This window comes from Kryptolebias marmoratus, linkage group LG3 (genome assembly GCF_001649575.2).
Source record: "Kryptolebias marmoratus isolate JLee-2015 linkage group LG3, ASM164957v2, whole genome shotgun sequence".
In the NCBI taxonomy this organism is placed as follows: Eukaryota; Metazoa; Chordata; class Actinopteri; order Cyprinodontiformes; family Rivulidae; genus Kryptolebias; species Kryptolebias marmoratus.
In genome coordinates, this window is record NC_051432.1 from 22,976,533 (window position 1) to 22,992,756 (window position 16,224).

At 40.7% G+C, this 16,224-nt stretch overlaps 2 protein-coding genes and 1 long non-coding RNA gene across 5 annotated transcripts; all 3 read left to right on the forward strand.

The window, feature by feature from the left end:
• Positions 1 to 1,915: 1,915 nt before the first annotated feature.
• On the forward strand, positions 1,916 to 3,276 carry LOC108247961. Of its 2 annotated transcripts, XR_001809106.3 has the most exons (4): positions 1,916 to 2,281; positions 2,400 to 2,501; positions 2,582 to 2,646; positions 2,725 to 3,276. It is a non-coding gene; the product is annotated as an uncharacterized LOC108247961 (long non-coding RNA). The 2 variants fall into 2 exon arrangements; XR_005232997.1 differs by having other exon boundaries at positions 1,916 to 2,501.
• A 2,213-nt stretch (positions 3,277 to 5,489) lies between these two features.
• On the forward strand, positions 5,490 to 9,742 carry LOC108247953 (polymeric immunoglobulin receptor). 2 transcript variants are annotated; one of them, XM_037974573.1, is made up of 8 exons: positions 5,490 to 5,581; positions 5,920 to 6,246; positions 6,643 to 6,963; positions 7,097 to 7,390; positions 7,571 to 7,648; positions 8,897 to 8,998; positions 9,079 to 9,143; positions 9,222 to 9,742. In XM_037974573.1, the coding sequence occupies exons 1-8, from the start codon at positions 5,545 to 5,547 to the stop codon at positions 9,315 to 9,317; spliced, it is 1,320 nt and encodes a 439-aa protein (XP_037830501.1). In that variant the 5' UTR covers positions 5,490 to 5,544; the 3' UTR covers positions 9,318 to 9,742. The 2 variants fall into 2 exon arrangements, with proteins under 2 accessions (XP_037830501.1, XP_017291877.2); XM_017436388.3 differs by having other exon boundaries at positions 5,491 to 5,581; positions 5,917 to 6,246.
• Positions 9,743 to 10,120: 378 nt separating this feature from the next.
• On the forward strand, positions 10,121 to 13,900 carry tekt4 (tektin 4). The gene is made up of 7 exons (XM_017436396.3): positions 10,121 to 10,782; positions 12,481 to 12,551; positions 12,644 to 12,787; positions 12,876 to 12,962; positions 13,039 to 13,174; positions 13,259 to 13,413; positions 13,486 to 13,900. Exons 1-7 carry the CDS (start codon positions 10,255 to 10,257, stop codon positions 13,697 to 13,699), a joined length of 1,335 nt encoding a protein of 444 aa, XP_017291885.1. The 5' UTR covers positions 10,121 to 10,254; the 3' UTR covers positions 13,700 to 13,900.
• Positions 13,901 to 16,224: the final 2,324 nt, after the last annotated feature.

Consider the following 16,224-nt stretch of genomic DNA (forward strand, 5'->3'; position numbering starts at 1 on the left):
CAATGCATTCTGACTGAGAGCACCACTGTCAAAATAATAAAGAAAAAAATGAATCAAAGTTTAAACCACATAAGAATGTTAATATTTGTTTGCAGATTCATAACACATTTATCTGGTAAATCTGTTTCACAATTCTTAAACAAATTGGGTTAATTATAAGTTGGTGCAAACACACCCATCAAGTTCAGAAGATGTGAGCAGTTTATCCTTTTTCTGCAGCTGAACACAGCAGATCTGTCCTCAGTGCATAGTTTAAATAAAACTAGTTTACTGTTAGTTTACTGTTTAGTTTAACACAATATTCCACTTCTGCAGCCTTTTGTAGGAGTTAAATAAGTCATTAAGTTTGTTTCTAGTTTATTCTTTCATTTTCTGGCACTGATCACCTCTAATAGCAGACAGAACGGACGATTCACACTCAGCCATGACCAGAAGTCAGTGACCATTTCCAATCTGACCCTGAAGGATTCTGGGTCGTATCTGTGTGGCGTCCAAACAGACACAGGACTGGATGTTTTCTCTGCTTTTAAACTGGAGGTAAAAGGTCAGAAGTCATAATTAGGCCTCATTATGTCTCTGTGTTACAATCAGTACAAAAGGCTCAAAGTTTTCTGTCCAACTGATCTGCTGAAAAAGAACAAATCAACATTTTGATCCAACCTTTCTGTATCTTACAGAGATGTGCAAAGTGAACTCCTCCAACATCAGAGCCATTGTGGGACATCCAGTAACTTTTCAGTGTTCTTCATCACAACACAGAGACACAAAGAAGTTCCTCTGTAAAGGAGACCAACCCAACAACTGCACAGACATGATGACAAACCAAACTAAGTTCTCTCTGCTGAACGTTTCCTCCAGCTGTTTCTCTGTGACGATCACAGAACTGGAAGCAGGTGATGCAGGAACTTACTTCTGTGGTTCAGACTCACAGCTGAGGTTTAAAGACTACACAGAAATTCAGCTGGCTGTAGGTAAGATCCAGAAAAAGTTTACACTTTAATGAAACCTTTCTGTATCTTACAGAGTTAATCAAAGTGAAGTCCTACAACATTCTTAAAAGCCAACACTGTAATTTAACATTTGACTGTAATAAATTCCATCACTTTAGAAAAATGTCTGTGCCCCTGATCCTGTGATGATTGAAAAACAAACAAACATCTATATCACATTAAAAAATCACAAATATGCTCCCTTTTCATCTCTTTCTGACAGAGTCTCTACAGCAAAGCAGCACTGTGACCCCGATCACGTCTAAACCTGTTACATCACATCAACCTGGTAAATTCATGACAAAACTGTTCAGGGACAACAAAGATCTGTTCCTCCAGCCTCTCCAAATACAGATCTGATCACATCTGACAGCATCTGTGGGAGGAAAACCTACAGAGATCAAACTCATAGGACCCAGAAGGGTTTCTTACTAATGTCTCCGTACCGTCTTCACCAATGTTCTTTACTTTGACTGGTCACAGCTGATCTTAGGGTCAAAGGGGACCTGCTGAATGCATCATGCAGGCAGTGGAAATATTTTGGCTGATTGGTGTCAAATCCTAACTTGACTGGTCACAATCTGAGTTCTACAGACCTGAACCTCCTCCTCATTACACTGTTTCACATAAATGAACTGAGCATCTTTGAGATTCTTGGTGTTGATGCATCAGTTGAATCTGCTAAACATCTTTACTGGGTTAATCTTTTCTTATTATTGTTTTATGAGTTTTATAAGTTTTACTGACTGCTATGTCATTCTTACTAGTAAAAAAAGGGATTTTTTTAAGAACTATGGACTTTTTAGGCTTTTGAAGTAAGTCGTACAAGAAGAAAACTGTCAGAACCTGTCATGGTTATTGGTATTTGTGTAAGCTTCTGTTTTGTTTCTGGTTTTCTGTTTGTTTCTGTGTTCATGTNAGGATAACACACCATGTCATAAAGCACGAATCATCTCAGACTGGTTTCTTGAACACGACAATGAGTTCACTGTACTCGAATGGCCTCCAAAGTCACCCGATCTCGATCCAACAGAGCACCTTTGGGATGTGGTGCAACGGGAGATTTGCATCATGGATGTGCAACCGACAAATCTGCAGCAACTGTGTGAAGCTATCATGTCAATATGACCCATAAACATTTTTAGGCTTTTGAAGTGAGTCAATAAAAAAACTGTCAGAACCATCAAGTTTAGATCAAATGAAGTTAAATTGATCTAAATGCGTCAATTGCAGCTGACATGTGTGGACTTTGATACTCAGATGAGCTCAAGACAAAAAGGGAACATGAATTTGTAAGGCAGGATGTCAGGTTTCGCACCATGCATGAAATAAATAGATGTTGTCATGTCGTCTGTGGTCATAGAAAGTGGGCTGTGCGTTTACCACTCAGTTCTGTTTCCTTCTTTACAGATGTGAATTTACTTTACATTCTGCCTGCAGTCCTGGTTCTGCTGTTGATCCTGACATTTGCTCTTTTCATGGTTTTCAAGAACAAATCAAAGAGCTTGAAAGGTACATCTGACACAGATCATTTTCACACAAACACACAGAATGATTCACAATCAGAGACAATCGTTTTCATCTTGTTTCAGTTGGAGGAGTCGGTATGAGTGGATCGAACACGGCTGGTTCTGATGAGGAGACGAGGATTAATGATGTGAGGAAACAAAAAGCAGGTCTAAAATATTACCAGTCTTCACCCTGATCTGTATTTATGAGCTGTCATCTTTTTTAGATATATGGGTTAGAAGAAGATGAATCACACATGAATCATGAAGCCAATCCCATCTACGGTCACTCCTTAACAGAAGACAACATCTACTGTAATTAATGTGACAACATCTGAGAAAAGTTTGCACATGGAGGTAACAAGTCTGCCTCATCCAATGAACTTGCTGTTTTTAACTGTTTGGATGAACAACTTTCCTAACGGTTCTTAGTTACAATCTGACCCATCAGATCAGTCAAAGATGGCTCAGGATTTCACTTTAAACAACTTCTTCTTGTGTTTGTTTGACTTGAGGAAGGTGCTGAAGCTCATCCTCCAACAGGTCCTCAGATCTTCTAACAAATATGGTCTCATAGATGTGATCTTGTATTTTGTTTTACAAACTTTTCAACAGAAGAATTTATTGAGCATTACCTTCCTCCAGTGTATATAGTTCCTGGTTTTATTAACAGATCCTTGTTGTTTCTTACCTCATTCCTCCTTGCATGTGTCATTTAACTTTTGTTTTGTGCTTTTCAGTGTATTTGATTGTTAATTAAAGTTTGTGGGATTCTACGACATGCCAACCTGCCTCTTCCTGTGTTTCTATAATTGGTCTTTCTTCCACCGTTCACCTCCAACTCACAGCTTTTATTTTGCTTAGAAAACCAGCATTCTGCATTATCATTTAGTTGATTATGTTTTCCACTGTTTTTCAAAATGCATTCTCCTGTTTTCTCCCTAAGTCCAAAAACAATCAGGTTAACTGGAGATCCTAAAGTGGCTCCTGGTTGTTTGTCTCATGTGTTTCTGTGTCCTCCCTGTGATGGACTGATTCCCTCACCTTTCACTTTCTGACTGCTCATGTTAGCCCCCTGTTACCATGAACAATAACTACTGGGTACAGAAAATGAGGCAGTATGTTAAAAAAAAACATTAAGTAGCAATCCTCTACACTAGAAGGCCCAAAAAAACTATTAAAACAAAAAAACAAAAGAGGAAGTTCAGTTATGTTGTGTTGAAACTCGCTGGTTGACCTTGATGTGGTTGACAAAAACTCTCCACCCTCAGACGGTCTATAGATGTAAGTGCAAAAATGTCACTTGATCTGAAATATTCTCTTAGCTCTCGGAGTATGTGTTGTGAATTACTGTCACATACTATCACGCCGAATTTTAGGTCAATCTCTGTAAATCTGACTGAGTGCCCATTTTTGTGTTGGGTAAAGGAAATTTCAACTCTATATAACTATTTATTTTACACACTGCCATCTATGTGTTTGTCTGTAATGTTAGCAAAATATCTCCTGAACCAGTGAGCTTTATTGAAACTCTGGAACAAGCAGAATGATGAAATGTTTTGCGGTAAGATCTGTCGATACATGCAGGGTGTGAAACTCACCCACGCATGTTTAAAGCTTGAAACACTCTGCTTCCTCAGACTGGTTCACAGAGGAGTTTACAATCACATCTGCTTTGGACTGACTTTTTTTATTCACCTTTCACTTGCTGACTGCTCATGTTACCATGAACAATAACAACTGGGCACAGAAAATGATCAGGGCCAAAGCTGCTCCAGCAAACATCTGGAACTAAACAACAAGCAGAAGCCTAATGGAAGGCCACAGTTTGGGCTGAAGTTGTTTTATTAGAGTCCACAACTCACAGGGCCTGAAATATAATGCAAGAAATACAACAGTTACAGAATTCAAAGTCCCTGCCCACTGTTGAGACGGCCTCAGCAGCAGCATCACATGTTTCACACTTTAAAACCACTTTGTTTTAAAATAGAGAAGCTGCTCCAAGTGTGGTTGCTCTTTAGTTTGTCAGTGTGTCGTGACCCCTGTTTCATTATACCTCAGATGATCACAGTAACACACACTCACACTGACAGGTCTTTATATGAAGCTAATCAGAGCTGGACACAATAAAGAACCCTGTATTTCTGTGCTCACAGAACTGTTTTTACCTTTTTATGTTGGTTCCATTTTGATAAAGAATGATGGTAAAATCTTCCACACCCTATAGGATCCATTTTAGTTTCGTTGTTGATTCTAATGTGGTCGTTTGTTAAGGATATACATTAGTCCTTTTGAACCGATCTTTGCACTGAAACGAACACCTGAAGCCTGTCTGAAGTATACTTCACTGACAGTTTAGCAGAGAGGTGACACATCAGCAGGAGACAGGAAATAAACTTTGTGCAATCGAATGCAAAATCTCTATGATTTGACATGATTGGTTAGCTCTTCAGTTTGTGTTGTGGATTTCTGTCAACTACTGTCACATCAGATTTTAGCTCAATCTCTGTAAATCTGACTGCAAATTACAATTTTTTGTGTTGGCAAAGACTGATTAGTTGTGGCAGCCATTTTGATTCAGGTTGACTCCAAAGGTTATTCAGTTGCAGATGTACATTGAATGATTACTTTTTAAATGTTTTAATGAAATCTGTTCAGTCACTCATGACACATTTTGATAACTGGACAGACAAACAAACAGCATTGAACACAAATATTTATTGGTTCTTTGTTTTAAGCTTTTAGTATCTCCAATTTTTACAAAGTTCAAAGTGTAATGGTCACCACTCCTGAGGTCTAAGCTCTGAAGGCTTTTTAGAAAACATCTTTTATTGATGGTAGTACACATATTTACCACCAAGGGGCAACAAATACTCTGTAGTACCATTTGAAATGTGCAGAATGATGACCTGTCAGTCATTTCCGTTGACGTGTGAAGAGTTACACTGACTCTGTCAGAGTTCACAGCTTTAAACTCTGTTTCTTCCTCAAAATGTGTCACAGAGCTGCTGGAACTGATATCTGCTTTACTCTTCAGGAAGGTAAAGATGTGGAGCCTTCAGAACCTGCTGCTCGTTCTGTGCTGTAAGTTTGATCAGATTATTAGTTGATCCCATGGAAACATGACTTGTCTTTGGCTGATTACTTTAATGTCTGATGATGAGGTTTAATATCACAGCTGGATTATAGTTATACATGTTTGAACAAAAACTGTCTGAAACTTTTAAACATTCAGAAAATCCTTCAGTCACTGAGACTGAAATGTGGACATCTTGTTCATCCTGTAATTCTGTTTTAAAAGATTAAAACTGATGACAGAAATTAGATATTTCTGTGCAGAAGTTGGTTCCTGGAAAGAAAAGATATTTAGTAAATGGATATAAAGATAAATTTATGTTGACCTTTTCTGTCTTTTCCAGCAGCTCTGAGTTGTTGGACATGTGCTGCAGGTGTGATCCAGGTGTTTGGATATGAGGGAGGAGGAGTAAAAATTTCCTGCTCATATGATGAAGGTTATGAGAATTATAAAAAATACTTCTGTAAGGGCAACTGCTGGTTTAGCCGTGATGGTCTTATTAAAACACCACAAAGAAATAAGCACAAATATTTTATCTATGATGACAAAAAGTCAAGGATCTTCAATGTGAGCATCTCTGATGTTCGTCTTCATGATGCTGGAACATACTGGTGTGGAGTGAAAAGAACAGGATATGATCTCTACACTGAAGTAAGGCTGGAAGTAATAAAAGGTAAATAAAAAGTATTTGTGATTTCATCCCTCACATTACATATTATTATAACATAAACCATTAAAAAAGAACTGCAGTTTATGTTAATTTAGATTAATTATTTTAAATTTTAGTCTTTGTCATGTCATGAAAAAGTTGCTTTCAGCTGGAAAATGTATCGTCTACTTGTCAAAAGTTCTGTGTTAAATTGTTATAATAGAAAGTACATAAATTAAGTCAAACTGTTCGAAGTTCTGGACCAGCTTTACATTTAGTTAGGAAGTCAAAGCAGCCACAAATAAATGCACAGATTTCATCTAATAGGTAAAATTAAATATAACCTCTCTCAATAATCTTTTTTTACGAAAGTTTTGTCTCCAAAGATGAGTCAGTTTATGGTGTTATTTGTCCTAACAGACAGCTGCTGTGACAAAGTGACTGAAATCCAAGGTAATGAGGAAGGTTCAGTGTCCATCAGATGTCTGTATGAGTCCAAGTATCAGAAGCAGCTGAAGTACATCTGCAGAGGAAACCAGCCCTCCACATGTCTGCAGCAGGCACTGATCACCTCTAACAACAGACAGAACGGACGATTCACACTCAGCCATGACCAGAAGTCAGAAACATTCACAGTGACCAATTTAAATCTGACCCTGAAGGATTCTGGGTCGTATCTGTGTGGCGTCCAAACAGACACAGGACTGGATGTTTTCTCTGCTTTTAAACTGGAGGTAAAAGGTCAGAAGTCATAATTAGGCCTCATTATGTCTCTGTGTTACAATCAGTACAAAAGGCTCAAAGTTTTCTGTCCAACTGATCTGCTGAAAAAGAACAAATCAACATTTTGATCCAACCTTTCTGTATCTTACAGAGATGTGCAAAGTGAACTCCTCCAACATCAGAGCCATTGTGGGACATCCAGTAACTTTTCAGTGTTCTTCATCACAACACAGAGACACAAAGAAGTTCCTCTGTAAAGGAGACCAACCCAACAACTGCACAGACATGATGACAAACCAAACTAAGTTCTCTCTGCTGAACGTTTCCTCCAGCTGTTTCTCTGTGACGATCACAGAACTGGAAGCAGGTGATGCAGGAACTTACTTCTGTGGTTCAGACTCACAGCTGAGGTTTAAAGACTACACAGAGATTCAGCTGGCTGTAGGTAAGATCCAGAAAAAGTTTACACTTTAATGAAACCTTTCTGTATCTTACAGAGTTAATCAAAGTGAAGTCCTACAACATTCTTAAAAGCCAACACTGTAATTTTGATTGAAAAACAAACAAACATCTATATCACATAAAACAATCACAGATATGCTCCCTTTCCATCTCTTTCTGACAGAGTCTCTACAGCAAAGCAGCACTGTGACCCCGATCAGCTCCAGCATTACGTCCTTGTCACCATCTCCACATGAATCTGGTAAACTCAGATATTGTTGGTTTGTAGTTTTGTTGTGGCACTTTTTATGCAGACTAAAAGCAAGTCCCAGGTGTGAATTTGACAAATTTGACCAAGATGATTTTATTTAAGATGGGATACTGAACGTGGCATGGTTGTTGGTGCCAGGCGGGCTGGTCTGAGTATTTCAGAAACTGCTTATCTACTGGGATTTTTATGCACAACCATATCAAAGGTTTACAGAGAACGGTCCAAAAAAGACAAAATATCCAGTGAACGGCAGTTCTGTGGGCGCATATGCCTTGATGAGTCCAGAGGTCAGAGGAGAAAGGCCAGACTGGTTTGAGCTGATAGAACGGCATCAGTAACTCAAATAACCACTCGTTACAACCGAGGTATGCAGAACAGCATCTCTGACCGCACAACACGTCGAACCTTGAGGCGGATGAGCTACAGCAGCAGAAGACCACACCGGGTGCCACCCCTGTCAGCTAAGAACAGGAAACTGAGGCTACAATTCACACAGAAGATTGGAAAAACGTTGCCTGGTCTGATGAGTCTCGATTTCTGCTGCAGCATTCGGATGGTAGGGTCAGATGTTGCCATCATCAACATGAAAGCATGGATCCAACCTGCCTTCAACAGTTCAGGCTGGTGGTGGTAGTGCAATGGTGTGGGGGATATTTTCCTGACGCCACAGCCTACCTGAGTATTGTTGCTGACCATGTCCATCCCTTTATGACCACAGTGTACCAATCTTCTGATGGCTGTTTCCAGCAGGATAACACACCATGTCATAAAGCACGAATCATCTCAGACTGGTTTCTTGAACACGACAATGAGTTCACTGTACTCGAATGGCCTCCAAAGTCACCCGATCTCGATCCAACAGAGCACCTTTGGGATGTGGTGCAACGGGAGATTTGCATCATGGATGTGCAACCGACAAATCTGCAGCAACTGTGTGAAGCTATCATGTCAATATGACCCATAAACATTTTTAGGCTTTTGAAGTGAGTCAATAAAAAAACTGTCAGAACCATCAAGTTTAGATCAAATGAAGTTAAATTGATCTAAATGCGTCAATTGCAGCTGACATGTGTGGACTTTGATACTCAGATGAGCTCAAGACAAAAAGGGAACATGAATTTGTAAGGCAGGATGTCAGGTTTCGCACCATGCATGAAATAAATAGATGTTGTCATGTCGTCTGTGGTCATAGAAAGTGGGCTGTGCGTTTACCACTCAGTTCTGTTTCCTTCTTTACAGATGTGAATTTACTTTACATTCTGCCTGCAGTCCTGGTTCTGCTGTTGATCCTGACATTTGCTCTTTTCATGGTTTTCAAGAACAAATCAAAGAGCTTGAAAGGTACATCTGACACAGATCATTTTCACACAAACACACAGAATGATTCACAATCAGAGACAATCGTTTTCATCTTGTTTCAGTTGGAGGAGTCGGTATGAGTGGATCGAACACGGCTGGTTCTGATGAGGAGACGAGGATTAATGATGTGAGGAAACAAAAAGCAGGTCTAAAATATTACCAGTCTTCACCCTGATCTGTATTTATGAGCTGTCATCTTTTTTAGATATATGGGTTAGAAGAAGATGAATCACACATGAATCATGAAGCCAATCCCATCTACGGTCACTCCTTAACAGAAGACAACATCTACTGTAATTAATGTGACAACATCTGAGAAAAGTTTGCACATGGAGGTAACAAGTCTGCCTCATCCAATGAACTTGCTGTTTTTAACTGTTTGGATGAACAACTTTCCTAACGGTTCTTAGTTACAATCTGACCCATCAGATCAGTCAAAGATGGCTCAGGATTTCACTTTAAACAACTTCTTCTTGTGTTTGTTTGACTTGAGGAAGGTGCTGAAGCTCATCCTCCAACAGGTCCTCAGATCTTCTAACAAATATGGTCTCATAGATGTGATCTTGTATTTTGTTTTACAAACTTTTCAACAGAAGAATTTATTGAGCATTACCTTCCTCCAGTGTATATAGTTCCTGGTTTTATTAACAGATCCTTGTTGTTTCTTACCTCATTCCTCCTTGCATGTGTCATTTAACTTTTGTTTTGTGCTTTTCAGTGTATTTGATTGTTAATTAAAGTTTGTGGGATTCTACAACATGCCAACCTGCCTCTTCCTGTGTTTCTATAATTGGTCTTTTTTGGCACAGCCTAGTATTGATTCAGTTATTTAGTAAGATTGTTTAATTTAGTTGGACTAGTAGAGGCTTCTTTTTATGTTTTTCTTAAAAGTGCACAGAAAAGACATAAGAAAACAAAAAAAAAGTATTGATAGTTTGATTGGATGGGCCTTCACTTTAAGTGGATGCTTCCACTAGTTTAAACTAATATTAGTGTGTCATTGTGTGAATTGATCTTGTCTGTTGAAAGACTGAAGGGATATTCACTCCACATGTCCTCAGTAGTTCAGTATCTGAGTCACCTGAAGTAAAGCTGCTCCAGGAAACACCTGTAACTAAGCAACACCTAACAAACCTAACAAACAGGCCTGGAGGTCTGGTTGCAGTTTGGCCTGGAGACTTTGTCTGAGTCCAGATCATCTTCTTGGTTGTTTTTTATCTAAACTGAGCTGAGCTACAATGAGCTCGGACATTCTGGTGTCCCGGCCGCAGTATGACAGCCGAGCTGTGGCGCACAGAGTCCAGATAAAGAGTCCTGCTCTGGAGCGGGACGTCCCGCAGCCGTCCTCCGGCTCAGCCACCGCGCGGTTCCGCTCAGCCAAATACACCCCGGAGGAATGGCTCTGCAACTACCGAACCATACTGGAGCAGGCCGGTGCCGACCGCCACGAGGCCCAGAACATCCAGGCCGAGTCCAGAACTCTGAGCCGGGACACCGAGGCGGCGACGATGAGGACCCAGGCCGACGGAACCCGCCTGCTGGGAGAGAGGCTGCAGGAGATCCACTCCTGGAGGTCCGAGCTGCAGCGGCACATCGAGCAGCTGCGGGCCGACACCGAGTCACTGCAGGCGGCGAGGACGCGCCTGGAGAGGGCGCTGGATGCCACCGAGCTCCCGTACGCCATCTCCACCGACAACCTGAGCTGCAGGGCGAGAAGATCCGGACCGGACCTGGTGAGGGACGTCGTGGAGGAGGAGCTGCTCAAGGTGAGCACCGCGGGCTGTTCGGGGACGCTAAAATGCATGGGAAGTAGGGGTGCGGAGAGTGCTGCAGCATCCCCTGATGGATGCCAAAGGCCATGCATGTCCAAATAGTCTACATGCTTAAAGACATGCATAGATTCCAGTAACATTACATATTCCTGGGTTTTGTAAATCTGGGAAATAAACCTGCACTGTTATTGTGTATCTGTGTGCAATATTTTATAAAAGTTGGTAATGTAGTAGGTTCCACGACGCATATCGTTGTTTTATGAACCTAATTACATTACAGCCATGCTAATGCAGTTTTATGATTCTCTGGATACCGAATTTATACTTAGATTACCACTTTCCTTCCCCCTTAAGCAGAATGCTGTTGTTTTTTTTATTTACAACAAATAACCATAAAGCAAAACATGACATGAGTTGTTTGTTTGTTTGTTTGTTTTTCTTCAACCAACAACTTAACAGGCATGTCAAACTCAGCTCAGACAGATAGAAAAGATAACTTGGCAAGTTAATTTCTCTCTTTGACTTCCTCGTTGTCTTTCATTCAACACGGTTTCCTTCTCCCTTCGTCGACAGTGACAGTGAACCTTCTGGGCATTTTTTTTTATCATTCTTTTGAATATTTAAACTCCTCTTTCTGCTGCTAACCCATTACTGGAAGCATGATGAAGTGCTGAGGTTACGTGGCGAAAGCTCTTCCTTCTCAGGAAATCTCGTAACTCTGTGCTGCAAAAACAACTTCCATTATCAGACACCAATAACCGTGATTACTGAAACTAGTGCGCAGTCACTCGATTGTTGCAGTAAAAGTTGCACTATTTATTAAATAAACATCTATCCACTTGGAATGCGGACGATGAGAACCAGAACCATTTTTTCCATGAATGGTCTGGCGCAGTCAATGTGAATCCTCCTCCCTGATTTGTGCAGCCAAGCTCATGGGTGTAACAGTGCAGCTGCAGGAGCATTTTGTTTTTCTTGACACACTGTGCCAGACATGTCAGTGTCCTCAGTGTCATTGTCCAAAACTTCTGGCTAGTGCTTTTGTTTTGGAGATTGATGTAACTGTCTCAAAATGCTGTTTTGGCCTGGCTTTGGCACAATTACTCTCACACCACACAACACACAACCATCCTGGATGCTGAGTTCGTGTTTCCTCGCTGTGAAACCTTCCAGTTCTGATGACCAGCCTTTTTGAACCATTTCTCTCAGCGCGGGGTCTTTCTCTGTCCGTGTTTTCACTTGCTCTGCAGTCAGGAGCGTTACATCTGAACTCCCAGCATGAGAACTCTCTCTTCTGGCAGAACTTCATTTGTTTCTCTAGTAGAGACAAGCGGCTCAAAGCATCTGCCATGAAACTTTCCTGCCTTGCACACAATCGTATACTCGTAAGCTCGCAATGTTACGGCTCATCTTGGAATCTGCGGAGATGCCATTTGTGCACACATCTTACTGATTTTGGACAATTTATTAAAAGAAATCCAGATTTATGACATCATATTATGCGCTAAAACACTGAGATGAACATTTTTCAAATGTTTATTCTTTGATTATCTTGTGAAATTATCACCAAATTAGCTTATAATGTGTCTAAACAGCAATTAAGGCTTGCATAAAACTGATTTAGTAAGGATCTCCTGATCAGGAATCTGTTTTACATTCAAAGGGACTGAAGGAGGTCTGTGTGTTTTGCAGGAGGTGGATTTGATTAAAGGCATCCAGGCTCTTCTGAAGAGAACGACAGCTCAGGTCGTCACTCAGATCAAGTGAGTGGAAAAATGTGTTTATTGAACCGCTCGAATAGTTTGAAATTTCTTGTTTCTGGAGAATGATGTTCTCATCCCTGTGTGTGTGTCAGGATGAACAGAGAAGCTCAGCAGACCTTGGAGTTGGACTGGTCTGATAAGTTCCAGGCCTACAGCCTCGATGACCACAGTGGGAGACACAGCAACATGAGTCCAGACACACAGCGGCACCCCAGCTCAGCCTCCATGCAGGAGCAGTGAGTCTCACTGTGTGCAAATATCAAAGAAGAGTAAAAGTCCTTTGGTGATCTTAACACACAAGGTTCTGGTTCGGATCTGCTGCAGGGTTTCCACCCCGTCGTCGTGGGCAAAGTTTACACAAGACAACCTGTCCAAGGCCATGCAGGAGGAGCAGGCCACCAACAGCCTCAGGTCAGCGCACACACCGGCTCACAGAGAGCTGTAAGCCGACTGTTCTTCACAGAGTGATGGTTTCCGTGTGTGTCAGGACGCTTGTGGAGCGAATGCTGCAGGACACCACCGACGATCTGAGAGACCAGTGCTCCGTTGTGGACCGAGCCTTCAGCCAGCGCTGCGAGGAACTCATCGAGGCCAAGACCGAGCTGGAGATGAAACTGGCTCAGGTGGACAAGCTGACTCGCAGAGAAACGGGCTGACTAACGAACGATCCCTGACTCTCATTTTTTTTTTTTTTTTCATGTCTGCAGATTTTGGAGCAAATTGGAGCCCAGGAGAAGAACATTGTGGCTCTACAGCAGGCCATCCAAAACAAAGAGGCTCCGCTGAGAGTGGCCCAGTCCAGGCTTTACCTTCGTTCCCTCAGACCCAACATGGAGCTCTGCAGGGATCAGCCCCAGCTCAGGTCTGCACACACTAAACACAAAAACCTCTGCATCGTTTTCCTCCATTTCCTCACTGTGTCTTTTGTTTGCAGTTTGGAAGGAGAGGCGAGGCAGATCGATGCCACCTTGGCGTCTCTGAACCAGAAGCTGAGCGACGCCAGAAGCTCCCTGTCCCACCTGGAGGAGTCCAGGATGGCGCTTGAGAAGGACATAAACTCTAAAACCCACTCGCTGTTTATCGACAGGGAGAAGTGCATGACGCACCGTAAACGATACCCCACAATCTCAGTCCTGACAGGATACTAAACATGACAATTTGAGTGTTTGTTGAGTAACTTTTAGCCTGGTTATTTTGGTAAATTCCAGATTTGGGATAGTTTTAGCTCTTTGCTGTGTGTTGCTGTCATCACTGTTGTGAACAAGAAAGGCTGAAATAATAGAGAACATTGTAAGAGCTCTGTGTTTTCCTTGACATAACCCATAAATTAAACTTTTTTTTTTCTTGCATGAACTGTGTGTTTTGGTTTCGTGTCAACATCAACTACTGGAGTTACAAAGAAAACCTTTTACTCCAGTAAACAGATAATATTTCTTTGTGGTTTCGTAATGGGCAGGAGCATACTTTGTTTCTTTAATGGAAACAAATCAACTCCCCATCTGAGCCTGTTTGTGTAATACAGGGGTGTCCAACCCTGGTCCTTGAGGGCCACCATCCTGCATGTTTTACTTGTTTCTCTGCTCCAACACACCTGATCTGAATCAATGGGTGATTAACAGGCTTCTGCAGAACATGAAGAGGTGATTTAACCTCTGAATCAGGTGTGTTGGAGCAGGGAAACAAGTAAAACATGCAGGATGGTCCTCGAGGACCAGGATTGGACACCCATTGTGTAATATGTGATAGATGCCCATTTTGGGCTCTTTTCCTTATACTACCTAGATATATCTGAATGTAAAACAATGTGGGAAGTCACATTAAGCTGTTAAGGAACTGATACTTTTTCAGACTTTTTATAACTCACATTAACAGAATATAAAGGCAGGGAAATCAGCTAGTTTCCCCTGAGATTAGATGTCTATTTTAAACCCTTTTTCTGAACTCAAGCATCCAAACATCACCAGTATCAGCAGAACATGTTGGGCCATTGTGCAACTCACAGAAAATCCTATATTGGGCCAAATTTTCAGCCCGAGTTTAAAAAAAACCCAAAGGTAGAATGGCACGTGCGAGTTGTGTAAAACAGTTGGTAACATTTGCATTTATGTACTTTTAGCAGAGTCACTGACAGAGCAACATTACAACACTGCAGTAACAAAAGAGAAGTAAAGAGAGGGTATCCACTTTCTAAATCATCTCTGCAGCCGGATCACATGCTTCACACTTTTTTTTTCCTCACCAGTGCTTTTAAACTGCGTAAGTTACACCAAAGTGTTTACTGTCACCTCTCAGTGTCCTATGTCCCTTATTTCCTTATGAGTCAGAGGAGCACATCAGCCCACACTGCCACCGTCCACAGTGTGAAAAACACCTTACCACTGCAAGGTGGTAAAGGAAAATATTTAAAATCACCCTTGTAGTTCACATAAAATGTTTGTTCTGACTTTTTTTTTTATTATTCTAATATGGCCGTAGATGTGAAAAGTTCTCCTTTTGTTCATTAAGGTCAATCCAGAACACATCCTGTTTTACAAATTTACCTTTCCACTGAAACGAACAAAGTAATAGAGGCTATTTTTGTTGGCAAATGTAAATATGGAACTTATCATGATCTCAAAGTCTCAAACTTTTAAATACAGACTGTTAGATGGCATTTCCTGTCTTTTCAGGACAACTTTACTTGATGCAGAATCTGTCAGCCTAATCTCATTTCATTGCACTTTAAAGTTTCCCCATGTTTAATCATTGCCTATTGCTCTAGCAATAACATTACATCACACTTGTAACTCCAGATGCAGAAATGATGAAATCAGAAAATCTGTAGTCTTGATTAAATTCGCTGCTTTAATGACGCCTTTTCCCACCAGAGGGCGCACTTTAACTGCAGTTTCATCTGTAAAGGTGTCCTGCATTAAAAAAGCAGCTGAAGTCTGAGGAAATATCCATGTAAAAGTACTATTTAATATTTTAATAAAATGTTACAAAACCTTTAGTATGTATGTTGGAATGACGAACTTATAGAATTATTTTAAAGGCAGCCATCCATTTTTTAAAACAAATACACAAATTCCCAATCTTTTGGTTTTGCTAGGAAGATATTTAATTGACAAAATAATGTTTTTTTTTAGCTTCAAATAAAGATTTAATAGATAGAAGTAAAATCATGTGATTTCACCAAGTTGTAGGAAAAGAAAACTAAAATTCAGCTGACTTTTTGTGGAACAAAAGTCCTACATTTTTCTTTTCATACAACTTGGATGAATCACAGAGTTATTAAATCTTTAATTCTAATGATAATTCATTGAGAATTAAACTACTGAAGCTCCATCTTTTGGAGGATATCCTGCTTTTAAAGTCCTCACTGAGCAGCTACTGTTTGTCTCTATTCTTAGAGCTTTCTTCACGTTAGGACTTGCCACGAATGAGGATGTTACAAAACTCCGCTTCATGCAGACCGTTGAGACGTACAGTTTCTCTCTGACCACAAACTGTTTACCTCGTGACACCTTTAGCTGTGAGTTCAGGTCAGTGCCAGGGCTGTGTGTGTTTTTATCGCCTCAAATTACGTTGGAAAACCCAAACAGACAATAACATATCTGTGTGTGTGTCTGTCTCATGAACCACTGGACAGATTTTATTAAAACTCTTAGAAAGAAATCATCTGATGAACAAA

Excerpts from the sequence above, each read along its gene's own strand:
- tekt4 (XM_017436396.3), top strand. The coding sequence starts at position 10,255 with ATGAGCTCGGACATTCTGGTGTCCCGGCCGCAGTATGACAGCCGAGCT. Across the intron at positions 12,788-12,875 it reads TCAGCCTCCATGCAGGAGCA|GGTTTCCACCCCGTCGTCGT; the intron begins GTGAGTCTCACT and ends GATCTGCTGCAG. Across the intron at positions 13,175-13,258 it reads TGGAGATGAAACTGGCTCAG|ATTTTGGAGCAAATTGGAGC; the intron begins GTGGACAAGCTG and ends TCATGTCTGCAG.
- LOC108247953 (XM_017436388.3), top strand. The coding sequence starts at position 5,545 with ATGTGGAGCCTTCAGAACCTGCTGCTCGTTCTGTGCT. Across the intron at positions 7,391-7,570 it reads AGAGATTCAGCTGGCTGTAG|AGTCTCTACAGCAAAGCAGC; the intron begins GTAAGATCCAGA and ends TCTTTCTGACAG. Across the intron at positions 7,649-8,896 it reads ACCATCTCCACATGAATCTG|ATGTGAATTTACTTTACATT; the intron begins GTAAACTCAGAT and ends CCTTCTTTACAG.